We start from the raw sequence: 18,928 nt of genomic DNA on the forward strand, positions 1-18,928 counted from the left end.
TCATTCGCAGGTGGCATTATTCTAATACTGCACAGCAGTTGTCTGGACATTTATGAAGCACTGTAGAAGGCATTATTCAATTGGTGTTAATGTAACTGGCAGACGCGATGCAGTGACTGTTCCAGGGTTTCTTGCTCAGGCCTGCTGCACTTTTTTTTTTTTTTTTTTGGTCGGAGGACTTTATTCCACTAGCGGAAACTGCAGCCCGCAGCTGCACCTCCCCTTTAAAAGACTCAGGAAGTTCCGCCTGCTACGGAAGCCGACGCGGCCCTTCGGCGAAGCCCGTGTACGGACTTTCCAGTTCTTCCTGCTCACCTAACCCGACCCAGGTAACGCTAAGATGAGGGCTGGGCGGCGGGGCTGAGGTGGGAGGGCATGTTCTGAGAACAGTCTTTGCAGAGAGCCCTCAGTGGACGTGGGGTGGTGGCAGCACCAGGCTTCGGGGTTGAGCCCAGTTGCCAAGCTCGGGAGGGCCACAGCCTCGCATTCCCAGAGAGCGCGCTGCTTTTACAGATTTGGGGGCAGGGTAGGGTGTAGGACAGCGGGCATCCTGGTGGGCGTGGCCCCTGGTGGGCGTGTTTGCTGCGGACCCCCTGTGAGGCTTTTTTTTTTCTTTGATTTTTGATGTTTTTGAAACAGGGTCTCACTATGTAGCTCTGGTTGTCCTGAAGCACACTGTGTAGACCAATCTGACCTCAAACCTATAGAAATCCGCCTGCCTCTACCTCCGAAGTGCTGGCATTAAAGGCGTACACCACCGTGCCAGGACTTTTGAAACAACCTTACAGAAAAGAAGGTGAGAGAATTCAGTCATAGGATGAAGCCAAAGTTATTTTCACAAAATATGGAATTTCCTAGAACCCATTCCTTCTGGAGTGAATAGGTGTCAATATGACCTCATGACTATGAAGTGTAGCAATTCAGAAAACAGGTGAAGAAGTAAATGATAGGAATAAGTGTCGGGCCAGGTGTGGTGCCTGGTGCTTTTTAGCCTTGTTCCTCGGAGGCAGAGGCAGGCTCTTGTGAGTTGGAGGCCAGGCTGGTCTACGGCAGTGAGATCCAGTCTCAAAGAGAAAGAAAGAAAGAAAATCAGTAACTATCATTGTGTTAGTAGGCAAAGTAAACAGTTCAACGCCTGGAACCTAAGGTGTAAGGAGAGAATTAACTCCACAAGGTTGTCCTTTGACTTCTACACTGGCACCCTGGCATGGGTTCCCAGACACACCAGACAGACAGACAGACAGACAGACAGACAAGCACCCTTACTCACTGGGCCGTCTCGCTGGCCCTGAATCTTTGCTTAATATTAGAAAATGTAGACTGTGAGCACAGACAACACTTTTCAGAGTTAACCGATAGAGTTTTATAATTTTTCCGCCCTGAGAAGGCTGGGTTGATAAATAGCATTTGTATGTATAGGATCACTTCCGAAATTATTGGAAATCCTGCCCTAATCACAGGCCATAATTCATTATTTATTATTACTGTTGTCGATACTGTATTAGGAAACTCAACTCGGGAACTCAAATGGAGTTTGGAGCACCGTAATACATTACAGCGTAGAGATAATCTAATTGGGCTCATACTGAAGAATATTAGCAGAAAAGTGCTAAAAGTTATAAGAGCAGAAGACTGTGGGAACCATGAGTAATGGTTCTGTATTGAGGCGTTTCAGGCAGTTAGCATTTGCTGGTGCTGTGTTCTCTGAGAGCAAAGTAGGCATGGAGTCGGCTTGTTGTGTGTTTTGACGAGACCAGGTAAGTTCACCATGGAAGGCTGCAGTGGGATGGCAAGCTGCAACACGGGAGCACATTGGCAGAAGCACCCTGGGTCCATCTTGTAGGTGTTTGTGAATGAATTGGTTTTTCCTCATTCTGATGCCATTTTCTTTCAGCTACCACAGTCAGTTAAGCAGCCCCTAGTTTAAGGAGCTGGATACTGCTGGGTGGTGGTGGCACACACCTTTATTTAACTCCAGCACTTGGGAGGCAGAGGCAGGCAGACCTCTAAGTTTGAGGCCAGCCTGGTCTACAGGTCTAGCGAGTTCTAGGATAGCCAGAGCTACACAGAGAAACCCTGTCTTGGAAAAGGAGAAAAAAAAGGAAGAAAGAAACTGGATACTCAGACACATTTAAATTGTATTCTAGGAATGTTCGTTGCAAACCCTCACTGCTGCCTCAGAAAGAACACGGTAGATCGTAAGGACAATGTGGGTCATGTGGTCATCAGCCATTCTTTTAGGCTTAAGAACCAGAGTGCTGGGGTTGGGCATTTAGCTCAGTGGTAGAGCGCTTGCCTAGGAAGCGCAAGGCCCTGGGTTTGGTCCCCAGCTCCGAAAAAAAAGAACCAAAAAAAAAAAAAAAAAAAAGAACCAGAGTGCTGGCTTTATCCATAAGATCCCAGGCCGGAGCAGCTCAAGCATTTGTTGATAATAAAACTAGGCAGTCAGAGTGCCTAGCTATAACCCAGTGAAATAAGTGAGAAGCTATAACCCAGTGCCACAGCCCCAGAAATGAAGCATACTGCCGTGTCTTATGACAGAGACACATGCTCTCTTGGAACAGACAACGATACAGTAAAATCAGGATAGTGACTGGCGCTGGCTCGGAGTGGAGGTGCAGATTGCCTGGGAAGAGGCCTGAGGGCATTCTCTGTGAGTAATTGTGTATGTGTTAATTGGAGTTACTAAAACCAATAGAAGACTTATGAGAACATATGCAGGGGCTGGAGAGATGACTCGGAGGTTAAGGGGTGGTTCGCTCTCCCAGATCTGGTCCCCAGCACCCATATTGGGCGGCTCACAACCACCTGCCAGTTGTTGTCTGACAACTTCTGGCCTCCGTGGGCACCCACATACATGTGTGCAGACACACAGGCAGATGCATATACATAAATAAGGAATAAAATCAATCTCTAAAAATACGTATAGGCAGTACAACCCAAAGACACAGCGAGTAAAGAGAGACATGCCTCATAGTCTGTCAGTTTGTGACCCAGTATTTAAATCATTTCCGTTTCTTACTGGATATGTGTATCAAACATTAAAATTACTGGGTCTCATGTCCCTTTGACATAATTGAGTCGACATTCTGTCGCTCATTCTGAGAATGCTACTCATACTTTCTCAGAGGTGCTCCTCTGTGTGGACTGTTTCTTCAGTGTGGCGTCAGCTGTGAGACCCATGTGATACAGCATGATTTCCGTAAGGTCTGAGTAGCTGGCTGCCAATCGGGAACGAGCATCTCATACTATAAATGCCTGCATTTGGAGTCACTGAGAAACATGGCTTCCACAGTATTGAGGCCTTGGAAGGAAGGAGAGTCCAGCTTACCCCCAGTTGTCTTCCGTTCTTTATTTGATGCTGGTCTGCTCAGCCTCATATCTACGGCTAGCAGAGGAAGACTCACGGGAACGTCCTGGCTCAGTGACACTTCACAGAAAAGCAGAGAGGGTGTCTATATGCTGAAAGCATCCCCAGGTGATGGATGCTGACCGGCCTCTCGTTTCCAAATAGCCTCAGCTGAGAGTTATCAGAATGTGTGTAAGCTGTCCTTGACCCTTGTCATTTGAGACAGTGAAAACCTTTGAGATTTTGGTTTGACCAAAAGGAAATGGAGAATCAAGTTCATACGTGTTACAAAAACCTTCAGAATTGCACGTTTGTAAAATCTGTATTTCTAGTTCACTTATTCACAGGCTGTGAAACTAATGGTAAGTGTGTGTGTACCTACATAGTAATACGCATACCCCAGTTTACTTTCTATTACTTTGAGAGATAAAACACCATAACCCAAAAGCAGACTACTTGGAGAAGAAAGGGTTTATTTGGCTTGCATGTCCAAATCATAGTTCATCATTGAGGGAAGTCAGGACAGGAACCTGGAGGTAGAAACCAAAGTAAGACCACCAGCTGGCTCCCCAGGGCTTCTCAGCCTGCCTTTCCTACCACCCAGGATGGGTAGTGCCCACAGTGGGTTGGACCTTCTACTACACTTAGCATTTACTCAACACTTGCCCACAGACGTGACCAGATGACTCTAGCTTGTGTGAGGTTGACATAGAGAACCAAGCAGGATAACGCACAAAGCCAACATGTCCGTTCAGTTCAGTAAGATGACACCTGGTCACTGCAGGCTGGGTTCATCACAGTGACATGACTACTGAGCTTCTGGGCCACCAGTTCTTGTTTGTTTTCTTTGAACAAAGCAAAGAACGGAGAGACGAAGAACTAGCAGCCACGTAACGAGATTCAGTCAATGCTGCCATAACTCCATTTTCTAACTCCCATTTCCAGCTGAGCTAGTTCAGAATGACACATGCCACGATCCTAAACACGTCAGGGCTTGTTCCCTGAGAATTTTATTCTCACACTGAGAAACTGACAGCACTTTTTGCAAGTTTCCAGTACCTAATCTGTATTCCTATTTCCCTAATCCTCTTCCGAGGATTTTTCTCAAACACGTTCCATTTTGTAATTTCCCTAGCTTTTTATTCAAAAATCAGCCCATCTTCCCCTTTCATTGTCACCAAGCTACTGTCTCGCTCATAGTCTGGGTTTGTGAGATCGCTTCCCTGTGGTGTCCTCCAGGTCTTTCCTCTCTGGGTCCAGCCTTGTTCTGGGAGCTTGGTGGAGAGGCTGGCCAGTTTGGATTACCCAGGGCAAGGCTGTGTTGTGGAAGGCTCTGCGTATTTGCAGCACCTTCGAATCAGGAGGCCTGCCTGGGGTGTCATGTTTTTCCTCTGGTGGCAATGCCGCTCTGGCTCTGACCGTTGGTCATGATGGCGACAGCGAGCTTCCTCATTAGCAAAGCGCTTTTACATATTTAATCTGGACGCAGTGTGTGAGTAACACTCCGGCCTCAGCCTTGTACGTGAAGATGTTTAATTATTGACTAAATGAGCATTTTCATTGGTGGCAAAATGGTGGTGGAGGAGGTGGTGGTGGTGGTTATTCTTACTGTCGTTATTATCGCCATCTCTATGCTGGGAAGGAGAGCTTTCCTCATCAACATAGATGGGCACAGTTTCTCTTAAAAAGAATAAATGCTTAGGTCTTTCTGCTGAATTACCAATTTACCAGTTTTCAATGGAGTCGGGGTGTGACAGTGACACACAGTGGCAATTAGCGTCCTAATAGATGTTTGCATATTCAGCGTGTTGAAGGGAATTACAGCCATTTTCCTTAATGTTTAAATTATACAACCGGCTGAAGGGAGCCCCTTCATGCTGCCAAACTATAAATGAAGTGTCACCACCAAACACAATTATAATCCTCTCAGGGAGACCTGGAGCCAGGTATCTGTATAGGATATCATGGGATAGACACCAGAGCAGGCACCGTGGTATTTGCTGGTGGTCTGCTGCCCACTTTGGAACAGATCATGGCTGGTTGTGGCTGGAGGAAGAAACCAGTTTCAACTCATGCTGTTTGTCCTACCGTCCTCTACAGAAAGATTTCTAAGATTGTTGCTCTAAGGATTAAACCAAGGGCTTTGCACACATTAGGCAAATTCTCTACCACTGACCCAAATCCTCAGGCCCTTAATAAGGAATTCTGAATAATAAATAAAAATTATGAATTTGTGGGTTTTTTTTTTTTCATCTGAAATAGGCCTCACTGTGTAGACCAGGCTGGCCTGGAACTCAATAGAGATCCCTCCACCTCCCCCCCCCCCCCCCAGCCTTTCGGTGCTGGGATTAAAGACATGGACGTGAAGCACAGTGAGAGACGAGAGAAACGCTTTGTATTGCTTTATTGTGGTAAGGAGGCATTTTTTAAAAACATCAACGTGTCATTCATTTTTTTATTTCTTATGTTTTACAAATGCTTATCCCAATGTGTGTGTGATCTGTGCAGCGCATACGTGCAGTCCCCCCCAGAGGCTAGAAGAGTATGTGGGATCCCTTGGAACTAGTGTTACAGTTGAACATGTGGACACCATGTGGGTGCTGGGAATCCAATCCTCTAGGAAAAAAAAAAAGCAAAGGACTTTTAACCTCTGAGCCATCTCTGCAGCCCCTGAAGCGGCATTTCTGCTACGTCCTCGTAAACAAACCCCATATGAACTTAGCTTTTGGAGCTGGCACTGCAGGACCTAGGAGAAAATAGATGTCATGAATGTGGAAGAAAAAGAGATTGACGTAGCACGCCAGCTGCACTAGGGACAGTGGCAGCCAAGAGTCCATGTCTCTGTGTTGCCTTCCTGCAGGCGGATGTGCTGGTCTGTGTGCTGTAAGGCTCCACAGACCCACCCGTGCCGCCCTCAGCAGCACCCCAGCAGCCCATCGGCATCAGTGGCTGCGCTGTAATAAACTTCCCGTTTCTTTACTAGGATGGCTGTTCTTCTGAAGAGGCTGATGCCACAAGCCATGAAGACTGACAGCAGCTTACTCAGGAGATGTTTCCGAAGACACACTGTGAAGCCAGACCTGGCACGGCCTTCCCTGACTGCGTCTACCCCGAAGCTGTTGCACCTGATTTCTGCAAAAGGTTTTAGTACTGTGGGCGACACCGAGGGTGAGAGGAGACAGAAAAGAAGGGATGCTTTTTCTAACACAGGGCGGAAGATTAGTGAGCGAGTTATCCGCGTCCTGGATGAGAAGGGCGTCGACCTGGGGACGATGCACCGAGCGGATGTGATAAGACTCATGGACAAGCAGGACTTGAGGCTGGTGCAGAGGAACACCACCTCAGAGCCACCGGAGTACCAGCTCATGACCGGAGCGCAGATCCACCAGGAGCGACTAAGAATCCGGGAACAGGAAAAGGCCAAGCCCAAAACTGGTAGGTGTTCCAGTGTTTGTGCCTTGAATCCTTTGGAACGGTGGTTGTCAACCTGTGGGTTTTGAACCCTTTGAGGGGTGGATGACCCTTTCACAGGGTGGTGTGTCAGATAATTGTTATGATTCATAACAGTAGCAAAGTGACAGTTACGAAGTAGCAGTAACATAATCTTATGATTGAGGGTCACCACAACATGGGGAACTGTATTAAAGGGACACAGCATTGGGAAGGGTGAGAACCACTGCTTCTGAACAACCCAGCAGCACTCAATTTCATGTTTGCCGAGGTGCCGTGGACAGGAGACACTGGCAGCCTCTGTGCTTCTGGTTTCACCGCACTCCTCTGGGGCAGTTCCTCCATCCCCCACGTCATCCTTTCCCTTCCTTTCTGATGCCCCGTGTCCATTGTCTCTTCCTGTAAAACTGTAAAGTGGGGGAGAAGTTGCCTTCCCATCTTGCAGCCTTGGCTCCAAATGCAGTACTGAGCCTCGTGGGGCACTGATAGGGCAGTGAAGTGATAGAGAGATGTCCACCAGATCTAACCCTCTCCTGTCGCTCCGCCTTTTAAGCACCTTGTAAATCACAGAGCGCCTCTTGCCTTTGTGCACAGCCAGTCACCTTCCCAGGCACTTGTCATGGAAGCCACTCAGAAGCCAGGAACTGAGTACTAAGACTGGTTGGCCTTTGATGGCTCCCAGTGGTGGAAGGCTACTCCATGGCCTTCACAGTGTGACAAGGATGGGGCCCTAGCCTAACTGTACAAGGCTGTGCACTGTGAGGAAGGAAAACCCATTTTATAACCACAGGAATGCCGACCAGAAAACAGGCTTTCAAAGGAAACCAACCAGGGGGATAAGGATGTCAAACCATGGCACAGCCAGAAAATGTTGAAGAGAATGGAGACCTTGAAGGGCCAATGTCTGCGAGGTTTTACCTCATTCTGACCGAGACCCAGAGGCAACTGGTGGGAAGCAAGGGGGTGCTAAGAACTTTTCAAATCTAAAAGCCTACGAGAAAAGGTAGTAAACAGGTGTTACCTATCATCTAAAATCAGTGATGAACTGGCTGTGATTCAGAGTTAACATCTGAACAGTACGGAAAAGTTGAAGTCCTCCCCAGATGTTCCTGTGTGCTCTCATGGACTTGAGCCAGTGTTAATGTGACACATGTTCAGAAACGGCGTGCAGATTGCTTTTTTAAAAAATGGCACATTGTTTTCAAGATCTATAAATTATAGGGTAAATTATAATTACCACGACAACTAATAGGAATCCATCAAATTTGTTAATCTTTTTCCATGGCATGGGCCTCTTCCCAGTTGTTCATTCTTTATGAACAGCTCTGGGTTCTGTGAACCTAAAGGGACCAGGCTGCCAGCCACAGCGTCAGCCGAGGCTCCTCTGTGTACTGTCACACTGTCAGTGTCAGTGAGGAGGCCCTGCTCGCCGTCATGTCACCCTTCTACCGTCTGAGGCACTTCTGTGAGTTGCCTGCTTGTGTCTCATTGTTTCTCTCAGGTCTATAGCTCTGTCTAACACTGGGTCTGGGGGATGGTTCCTTGGGTCCAAATGCCTGTGCACAAGTGCTAGTTTGAAGCCCCAGAACCAAGGAAGAGCCAGTCTCAGTAGCCAGTGTGGGGTCTGCAAGCCTGGTCCTATAGGGAGACATAGGACGAGGGGGGTACAGTGTGAAAACAAGGTAGAAGGTGAGGACCAACACCCGGGGTTGTCCTGACCCCACCCCCACCCACGCCTGCACTCACAAGCACACCCACAAGCTTAGCAAGTTTTAAATATTATTTAGCACATTAAAAACAACAAGCCTTTACCCTTGGCAGGGAATAGGGAGGCAAAGTTTAGAACAGAGGCAGAAGGAACACCCATTCAGAGCCTGCCCCACATGTGGCCCATACATATACAGCCACCAAACTAGATAAGATGGATGAAGCAAAGTAGTGCAGGCCAACAGGAACCAGATGTAGATCTCTCCTGAGAGACACAGCCAGAATACAGCAAATACAGAGGCGAATGCCAGCAGCAAACCACTGAACTGAGAATAGGACCCCTGTTGAAGGAATCAGAAAGGACTGGAAGAGCTTGAAGGGGCTCGAGACCCCATATGAACAACAATGCCAACCAACCAGAGCTTCCAGGGATTAAGCCACTACCCAAAGACTATACATGGACTGACCCTACCTAGTAAGGGCACCAGTGGAAGGGGAAGCCCTTGGTCCTGCCAAGACTGAATCCCCAGTGAACATGATTGTTGCAGGGGAGGGTGGTAATGGGGGGAGGATGGGGAGGGGAAGCCCATATAGAAAGGGAGGGGGAGGGGCTAGGGGAATGTTGACCAGGAAACCGGGAAGGGAATAACAATCGAAATGTAAATAAGAAATACTCAAGTTAATAAAGATTAAAAAAAAAAAACCAAGCCTTTAGGGGTTGGGGATTTAGCTCAGTGGTAGAGCGCTTGCCTAGCAAGCCCAAGGCCCTGGGTTCGGCCCTCAGCTCCAAAAACAACCAAACCAAAACAAGCCTTTATGCCGGTCTCCCGTCCCTGGGGCTGAGAGTGCACGGATGGCTGTGGTGGCCTATCAGGCTTCAGATCTTACCATCTGTGGGTGGAAGTGGAAGTAGAGGTGTCAAAGAGTAGGAAACAGATCGATGGAGCACTAAACGTCACTGTCCCCAAGCAGGACCAACTGTGACAAAGGAGCTCATTTTTTCCTCAAATATTGGACAGCATGATTTGGACACCAAGAGTAAACAGATTCAACAGTGGATTGAGAAAAAGTACCATGTTCAAGTCACCATAAAGAAGAGGAAAGACGCAGAGCAGCCCGGGAGTGAGATGGTAAGTGTGAGCACCCGCGGGGCGCTGGTCTCTGATGCAAAGATAAGATTGTAGAAAAACAGGGTGAGCCTACCACAGAATACTCCCAGCTTCTTAGTGTCAAACTAGGCTTAGTGTGTTTTCCATTAGATTTGTCACATGTGGATTGTTCTGGGGGCTAGAGATGGTTCAGTGGTTAGAGCACTGACTACTCTTACCAAGGACCCAGGTTCAGGTCCCAGCAAGTACATGGTAGCTCCTAACTGGCTATAACTCGTTTCAGGAGAATCTGACATCTTCTGGATTCTGTGGACACTGCACATAATAAATGCAGGCAGAACACCCATACACATGTATCTTTTAAAGCAATAGGAAAGCTATAAGTTACTCTACTTTAAAAACTGTTGGCCGGCTACGTCTTAAAATAGAAAAGGTAGGCAGTTCATAGGACTCTCTTCCACACGCCGGAGAGCTTTACTAGTTTAGAGTCCTTGGCATTCACATGCTGTTGGCGTTTAAACCTAGCTCACTGCAGCTTCACCTAAGGCTGCACTGGTACAGTGGGTCTGAACCTTGGCTATGTGCATCACACACTTAGAGGTCACAGCTCAACCAGGCAGGCTTTGGGGAGTCCAGTGGGATCTGCCTCCCTCCCTTCAGAACAAGAAAGGCACTCTGCAAAGTCCCAAACCCAGTGTTTGATTTTGGGGAAGCTTGAGCGTGTAGACGCTCTGTGCTGTGACAGTCAGTGTCTGTCAGTGTGAGTTGAGCATGAGTTCCTGTGTGGATGTCAGTCACACAGGATAACGTAGGACCAGACCAGCCTTTCCCAGCAGCTCTAAGCGTGCTGTCATGTGAACGCTCACATTTCATCACACCCCCAGTTTAATTTAACCATGTACTGTTGTCCTTTGTAGGATGAGATATTTAACCAGATTCTCCAGACGATGCCTGGAATAGCAACCTTCTTGAGCAGGCCGAAAGCCGTTAGAGGAGGCACTGCCTCCATGTGTGTTTTTCGTCATGTGAGCAAGAAAGAAGAGAAGGCGTACAGAGAATCCCAGGAGAGCCAGAAAGGAGACACTTTGAGCAAAGACGACAGAAGCAGCAACAAGTCGGACGTCCTGTGTCAGTGATTTAATGAGAAGTCCGGGCTTCTCCAGAAGCCTCTGCTAGCCGCTCTGAAGTCCCTCCCAACTAGTGGACAGTAAGTAACGCAGCTGGGGCGAGCATCGTGGCCTCTGGGCTGCTGCTGGACTCTGTGCTGTTAGGCAAGGAGCAGTCGGGCTCTTGTTTCCCCTTAGGAGGGACGTACCCGCTGAGGCGCGAGGCCAAGCTGCGTCTCTCCCGAGGTGGTCTAACCTTTAAGAGAACAGAATTCCCCATCAGAATTACCTGTGTTTCTCAACGGATCTCCACCTCAACAGATCAGCCCCTGCTGGGAGTCACACCCTCAACAGGCAGACACACAGGATGGTGGGGTGGGAGGGTGGACGGACAGATGCCAAGCAGGCCTTACAGCTGGGTGCTGGCCTAAGCAGCTGCCACTTACTTTGAGCTTCATCCTCTTCTTGTCAGGATCGTGCACGACACTGTGCCTCATGAGACTTTGCTGTAGTACAAGGGAAAGAAAGAGACTTGATCTGGGCCTGGAGAGGTGGCTCCATGCTTAGAGCATATCTTGAGGACAGGGGTTCAGTTCCCAGCACCCGTATGGTGGCTTACAACCACCCATACTCCAGCAGTTCCAAAAAACCTCTTGGTGTCTGCTAACGTTAAAAATGCAGTGACACCATGCAATAATAAACTACCAGCTGCCTTTCTGTTGTGTAGTGGATGTAACCTTCACCCGACTCCCTGACCAGAGTCAACTCCTTAGCAGAGTGGCTGTCAGTCGGCTGACGCGCTAGGAACTGACTCCATCCCAATGTACTGCCTTTTAGATGGGGCCGAGCAGGGAAAGCCTGCTCCGCTTGAACGTCCAAGCTCATGCTTAACTGAGTCTACCTCAGCTGCGTTCCTGAAGGCCAGGGGGAAACCTGGCCTCTGCCCTACTTGCTATGACAGTGGTGACCACGGCACCTTTGGCGTGGCTGGTCTGGGTTATGTTCAGTGACTTTGGATTAGTAAGAGCTCTTTAGACGCCAGCTAGGCAAACTGTTCAGTTCCCCACTAGGAACCATGTTCCCACCTGACCCAAGATCCCAGAGCCTAGAGGTTGTCCATTTGTGCCACCTACCTCCTTTCCCAGGCCCTAGGCTCACACAGAATACAGCTAAGTAAACAGAAACACAGGCCCCAGGCTCTCCACTCAGCATGGCTAGAATCCCTGGGTCATACACCAGACATCCTGAATCATATGTAGGATTCATACCAAGAGCAAAATTACAGTTATGAAGTAGCAACTAAGTGACTTTATGGCTGGAGGCCCCCACCACATGGGAACTGTAATTGTGTCCCAGCATTAGGAAGGCTGAGAACCGCTGCCCTAGAGTGCTTGTTAAGTGGCCTGTTCAGCCGCCCAACCCCAGGGCTTCTGGCCCAGTTGGGTCAGAGTGGGAGCCTGGGGCTGGGCTTGTCAACCTGGAGGACCTGCAGGCCGGATGTGAACAACCAGTCCGGAGCAGGAGACACTCACTTTCATTGCAAACGTCTTGCCACAGCCAGCGTGCTCACACACAAATGGGCGCTTTTCCTCGTGGAAGGAGAGAATGTGGCTCTGCAGGTTGAACACGGTGGTGTAGGTCCTTGCACAGCCTTCCCGCGGGCAGCGGTACACATCCCTCTCCGGAGCGTGAGTCTTCATGTGCTGCTTAAGGTGATCTTTGCGCTTGAACATCTTCTGGCACACTGTGCAGGTCACCTCCTCTGCCAGGAGAGACACACGGTTCACCAACTTCCTGTTACCCAAGCACGTGAGTAACATGTCTTCCTCCTGTGACTACAGACCCGGGACTTCAGAGGAAACCTCAGTTTATCCCACTGCTATGGCTCCAAATCTCTCAAGTTCATGGCTCCCAACGTCCTCACCTGTTAAGGAGCAGGCATCTCTGGCATCATGACTGGACACAAGAAATTATGCCCGCGTGGCATCTGCCTTTGTCCTCTGACACAGCAGCATCTGCCAAGTCCTGCAGGGCCTCAGGAAAGCCAGGGCACAGCAGCACCAGCCGAGGCCTGCAGGGCTCCCTCGCCTGCCAGCACTACACAGAACTCGATGCAGAACCCCTTCCTTTCCGGCCCAAGCATGTATCTCAGCCTCCCAAAGCACACCGTCCGCTCTTCCACAGCTCCTGCCTGCCTCACCTTTATGGGCTTCTCTCGTGTGCTTCAGAAGCTCTGTCCACGTTTTTCCCACAAAGGAACATCCCTTTTGACATAGGTAGCCTGTTCAAAAACAAAACAAAAAGTTACCCACTGCCTTTTCTGAATGCTCAGGGAAAACCCTGATGACAGCCAAAAAGAAAGCACGTGTCACGTGCTCATCCTCCTCTCGAAAGTGCCGCTCTGCTGGGTGCAGCGCAGCGGGTCCCCTGCTCTGAGAGCCCCTCCTCTCTAGACTTTCACACACTTAAGTGGCACACAACCGGGTGCTCAGTAACAGTCCAACACTGGGTGTTCGTGGGAACGAGGACAGCGGCAGAACACAGCATGGTGCCTCTTGGGACGAGAGGCCAACACTCAGATAACATAATAGGCTCTTGCTTGTCACACAGCTCTGTCTACTCAGTGTGACCACCGAACAGACCCAGCACACCCTGCTGGTAGTAGGCGCCTGGCTGCCAGCACAGTCCCCATCTACGTACCCTCGTGAACCTTCCCATGCCGTTTCAGCCTGCTGGGGGAGGCAAAGTGCTTCCCACATCCCTCGTGGGTACACCTGGGAAAGAAGCAAGCAAATTGTTAGCCAGACCCTTTCCATGGAGAATTCTGACATCCTTTCACCACACCAAAGCCCATCTCTTCCCACGCCAAGCCTGTCACCAAAACAAATATTGCAGTCCTAAATACAAAGACAAGTGACGTGGCCAACTTTGGAGCACAAAACACTATTCTGAGAAAGAGTCACATCTTTTGTTTGTGTTATCAAACTAGTTTGTGGGTGCAGAAGTGACTTCAAGAGGCTGTCTGACTTGGTTTACACTGGACCAGACAGAGAGCTGTTGTCTGTAGTCTGCCCAATATGCTGCATACGGTCAGATGAGAACACAGCACGAGCTGGGGACCAGCACCAGAAAAACACGAAATGTACACAAGTCGGTGTGCAGCGCCCCAGGCACCAGCACAGACAGGCCACAGGCCTGTGGGTGAGACCACACTGTCACACAGCGCCAAAAGGTAGCCTGTGGGAGCCAGGGGCAAGGCCCCATCAGCCCAACTGTGCAGGGAGACACTGCCCAGCAGGCAGGCAGCCCCACCCCCACCCTGTCCTTGTGAGTGCTCAGGAATCCCTCAGGCCCATTACTTCTGTTCTACAGTAAGAAAATAAAAGTCCCAATGACTTCGTGCCATAAACCTGAACCGGCAGCTCCTCACCTCCCTTCAAGCTTAACCACGACTACAGGCTCGCACAGCTGACTCCCACACATGCAAAATGGATGTTAGAGAAACAATGGAACTTTTCAAGTCCCCGTGGGCACACACAAGCGCCTCCCCGGGGATCCTGATCTCTACTTTCCACTCTGAATTCTAGAGTGCTGGCAAAGCACCGACCTGAAGAGTGGCTCATTTGTGTGCTGGCACTGATGGGTTCTCAGCTGCTGGTGCTTCTTAAAGGCCTTCTTGCAACCTTCAAAATTGCACTGTTAAAAAAAAAAATAAATGCATGGTTTAGTACAGGAGAGGATCAACAGTTGCTGAAGTCCTTTCGAGGGCTGGAGAGATGGCTCAGTGGTTAGGAACACTGGCTTCTCTTGTGCAGCATCCATGTGGTGGCTCACAACCTTCTCTAACTCCAGTTCCACAGGACCTGACACCCTCTTCTGACCTCCACAGGCACCAAACATGCATATGGTATACAGACACATATGCAGGCAAACACTTGCACATAAAGTATAAACCTTTTTAAAATCAAACAATAAAGTCTCTGGATTGAAGTATCTCAGGGAATATAAACTTTCATCCACTTAGTCTCCGTGAAAATGCTTCATCCCAAGAAGCTTAAAGAGCAGCAACATTCAGAAAAGCTTGTGCTGGGGTGGTCACCAACAAGTCACGTGAATGTGCCCCAAGTCAGTTTGCAAAGTGACAACTTGAACAATGAGGACAGCCAATGCTTGTCTTATATATCCAGCAAGATAAAACTCACTTTGGTAGTGAATGTAAAAACAGAAAGCTGAAACACATCAAGCCATACTCACCACATACTGTTTTTGTGGATTTTCATGTTTGCGTTCAATGTGTTTCTTCAAGTTTGACTTTGTGCTGAATTTCTGATTACAGCCATTATCTGCACAACTGCAAGAGAGTATATGAAGCAATACATAACACACCGTGGGGAGAGACATTAGGGGGCTGGAGAGATGGCTCGATGGCTAACACCCTGGCTGTTCTTGGAAAGGGCCTGGGCACCAGAGTTCTGGGCACCCACATGGTGACCTGTAACCATCTAACTCCAGTTCCAGGGGACCTGATGCCCTCTTCTGGTCTCCACAAGTACAGGGCACAAATGACACACATGAACATGTGTATAATGGGGGTGGGGAGCAGACGACACCACCAAAACTGATAGTCCCAAGCACCAAAGCATGTCACACAGGCCTGCTTGGATGGAGTCTACAATGGATGCTTTGCTTCTACACTGGGCAAAAGCGTACTGGGCTAGCCAGCCGCCCCCATACACTGGCAAAGGGAGGGGAACCCTGGCCTCAGAGGCCTGAAGATTGCTCGGGCTCCTTTAAGTTAGAATCTAATAACCTTCCTTTTGTGAGAAATGTCATCATAAGCTGCATTTTCAACTGAGAGCCTGACTCCAGTTCTGTCATCACCCGTACAACATGTACTTGGCACAGGATCATGAGCCACTTGTCCCCTCTTGGATGTCAACAGACCACTCCAGTTCGTTCCACTTGAGTTAGAACCTTGGCCTTGAAAGAGTTTTGCCCCTTGTGAAGATGTCATGGCCCTGGGCAACCAACCGGGTCTTCTCATTGCATGAGAAGACTCTCCTTACACACCGTGCACCTGGGCAAAGGGGTCCAGAGATGCGAAGGCACAATGGGAAGACGGCGTGCAGAGACCACAGAGCACATGGGAGAGCTGCTATGTACCTCTGCCCCTGCAAACAGAGGTGGCCTCATGGTGCCTAAAATGCACACAACACGGGTTGGGGATTTAGCTCAGTGGTAGAGTGCTTGCCTAGGAAGCGCAAGGCCCTGGGTTCGGTCCCCAGCTCCGAAAAAAAGAACCAAAAAAAAAAAAAAAAAAAAAATGCACACAACACATCTCTTGCCCTCCTTGACACAGCAAGACCCTAAACAGGGTTGAAGCCCTAAGATGAGAATGGGACCCAGAGACCAATTTGGAGCCCAGATCCCTAAGGAGCCTGGAGTACCCCACACCTTTCAACTCCACTTCTGAATTCCAGTCAGGACACAAGCCAATGCGTAAGCATCTAACACAGGCATGTAAACACAAGCCCAGGGCAGAACAGGGTCACAAGTTCTGGCAGGCACCAAACGGCAGGGGCAGAGGCAGGGGCAAGGGTAGGGACAAGAAGTATTGTTGCTAAGCAAAGCCACACCAGTGTCATGTCTGGGAGCCAAGCATAAAGGGGAAGGTAAGAGAACAGCAGAGGCCACTCGATGACACAGTAAGGGATATGACCACTGTCATAAAGTCACCTGCCTGTGACAAGAGAGAGCCAGTCTGAGCCACAGACAACACTTTTGAAGATCAAACGCAGGCTGTCAAGCGTGGTGGCAAGTACTTTTACCCGCTAAGCCATCTCACCAGCCCACCCTCTGTCCTTCCTCCTAAGAATCAGCCATCATCCTGCCGGGGCTACACGACACAACCTACTCCCGTGGCCAGTCAGCCCCTACTCACACAAATGGCTTTTCTCCGGTGTGAATCAGGATGTGTCGACTCAGATGGTAGTCCCTGATGAAGGCTTTGCCACAGCCCTCATAGTCACAAACGAACGGCCTCTAGCAGAAAGAAAAGGGGAGGAAAGGAAGTGTTTACTTTTTTAAAGTTATTTCTGTGGGGAGGGGGACATGTTTGTACCACTGCATTCTTGTGGAGGTCAGAGGACAGCTTCCTGGAGTTCTTTCCTTCTACACTTTGGGTTCCAGGAATCCAGTTAAGGTCCTCAGGTCTGGTCCCTCCCCACTGAGCCATCTCATCAGCTCTATGTTGTTAAAAGTCTGATTTGTGGCAGGCAACACCAGACACTTCCTTCCAGGGACGTGTCCATTCAGAAAGATGCCTGCCGCACTTGGGCAGGACTTAATTCTGCTGCACCGAGTTCCACATCAAAAAACGCCCCATCTTTTCACGAGTCACCATAGCACACAGATTATTATTGTTCTGTGGATGGACAGCATCTGACAGGCAGGTAGGTTAGCTTGCTCCTTTGGGACACAGGCTTCCCCAGGAGACCCCTTCTCAAGTTTGATTTGACATGAGCCCAGATAGCCTGTCTGCGCATCTCTCTGCCATAATACCATTTTACCACCAAGGAGGAGAGGCAGAAGAAGGAGCAGGCTGTGTCTCATCACAGGTGACCTCTGTGTCTACAGTAAGAGAGATCAGGCACAAAGACAGGAAAATGTGTCACAGCTGAAAAAGCTCATAGGTGCAAAGGTAAACGAAGGAAACATCTCCCAGCCCTAACTGCGATCTCCAATTTGGCTCCCAGATGTGGGGGAGGGGATGCTGTCATGAAACCCACAGTAAAGCTACAGCATATCCCAACATCCAATTGGATATTTCCTAACTATGGGAATACTCTGAGATCCAAGACTTTCATCACAGTACTAGACTGCCAGTGGACAGGAAGACGTAAGTGAGCCGCACTGCTCAGCATAAAGTCAAAGAACCTTGTTCAGATCCAGTCCTACAGTAGGACCCGTACTAGTCAAATTATTGTCCAATCTGGAACAATAAACACAACTTCAAAGCCAGGTGTGGTGGTGCACGCCTTAAATACTAGCACTTAGGAGGCAGAGACAAGCGGACCTCTTGAGTTGGAGACCAGTCCGGCCTACAAAGTGAGTTCCAGAACAGCCAGGGCTACACAGAGAAACCCTGTCTCAATAATGATAATGATGACAAACCGTAACTTTAATTGTCCAACCAAAGAACAGCATTCTGGTCTAAAATGCAAGCTCTAACTCGGACACAGGGACAAAGAAAGGCCAAAATGTAGGAAGAGAATGTTCAAGGAGAAACGGGGGTAAAGTCACAAAGATGTTATGATGACAGTGGGTTGGCAAGTCTGCCAAGAGAAAGAAACCAAGGTGCATAAAACAAAATAGAGGAGCCAGGGGAAAGGGCCAAACAGGAAGGCTTTTCCTGTTCACTCTAACCCACATAGCCTTGGTACTTGACCAAAGCCCGCCTGCAATTGAAAGGGTGCACACTTGTTGCTTGCAAGAAACCCTGACGTCCTAGACCTCAGTCTTTGCTGAGCACCTGCCCCGGCCAAGTCCAGGACCCAACCTCTGCGCCAGGCTCCACCATGCACACCCGCGGCCAGGTTACCTCCCCCGTGTGCTTGCAGAGGTGCGCGTCTAGCTTCCAGGCTTTGTTGTAACTAGCGCTGCAGTCAGGAAAGGAGCAGATGAACCTGCTGGGGAGCGCGGGGCGCGGCGGGGCGGGGCCCACACAGGCCCGAACGAACGCGTCCGCGATGGTCAGGGACGACACCGCTTCCGCGACCGAGACCCGCGGCTCCAGGGCGACGCAACTGCGCCCGGGCCGAGGCGGGGCAGCCACGTGCTGTCCCCGGAACGCGGGACACAAGCTACCGGCGCCCAGAGACCCGACACTTCCGGGAACGCGGCCCGCAAAGGCGCCAGGTCCCGCCCATTAAACCCCATGCGCCAGGATTGCGCATGCCCTGAGAGGCTCGGTCGCGTAGCCTGGCCGCACATGCGCATCAAGGACTCTTCGACTGAGACGGGCAGCCAGGCTCTGGTCTCCTGGTTCGTGTCTTAGGGAAACAGGAAGCGCTGCTTAAACGTCCCAAATATTAACCCGACATGACTTAAGGTGGCCTGTTCTTCACATTCCAGTTTTGCCCTCTGCATCCTGACACAAGCCTCAGAACGTAGTGGAACCCAAGCTTGTCTGCTCCTTCGAGTCACGT

The 18,928-nt window shown here is 49.6% G+C and overlaps 2 protein-coding genes across 3 annotated transcripts; one reads left to right on the forward strand and one right to left on the reverse strand.

Moving 5' to 3' along the window:
- The first annotated feature begins 264 nt into the window (after positions 1–264).
- Mtif3 (mitochondrial translational initiation factor 3) lies at positions 265–11,463 on the forward strand. 2 transcript variants are annotated; one of them, NM_001115041.3, is given in 4 exon segments: positions 265–329; positions 6,333–6,784; positions 9,476–9,636; positions 10,533–11,463. In NM_001115041.3, coding segments are annotated over 3 exon segments (831 nt in total). In that variant the 5' UTR covers positions 265–329; position 6,333; the 3' UTR covers positions 10,752–11,463.
- Gtf3a (general transcription factor III A) lies at positions 10,731–18,674 on the reverse strand. The gene is made up of 9 exons (NM_001113570.1): positions 18,322–18,674; positions 16,663–16,763; positions 14,976–15,072; positions 14,329–14,417; positions 13,422–13,495; positions 12,922–13,002; positions 12,254–12,483; positions 11,168–11,227; positions 10,731–10,977 (listed from the first exon to the last, which is right to left on the reverse strand). The coding sequence occupies exons 1-9, from the start codon at positions 18,514–18,516 to the stop codon at positions 10,813–10,815; spliced, it is 1,092 nt and encodes a 363-aa protein (NP_001107042.1). The 5' UTR covers positions 18,517–18,674; the 3' UTR covers positions 10,731–10,812.
- Between the last annotated feature and the right edge of the window lie 254 nt (positions 18,675–18,928).

Source organism: Rattus norvegicus, chromosome 12 (genome assembly GCF_021556685.1).
Source record: "Rattus norvegicus strain SHRSP/BbbUtx chromosome 12, alternate assembly SHRSP_T2T, whole genome shotgun sequence".
Classification (NCBI taxonomy): Eukaryota; Metazoa; Chordata; class Mammalia; order Rodentia; family Muridae; genus Rattus; species Rattus norvegicus.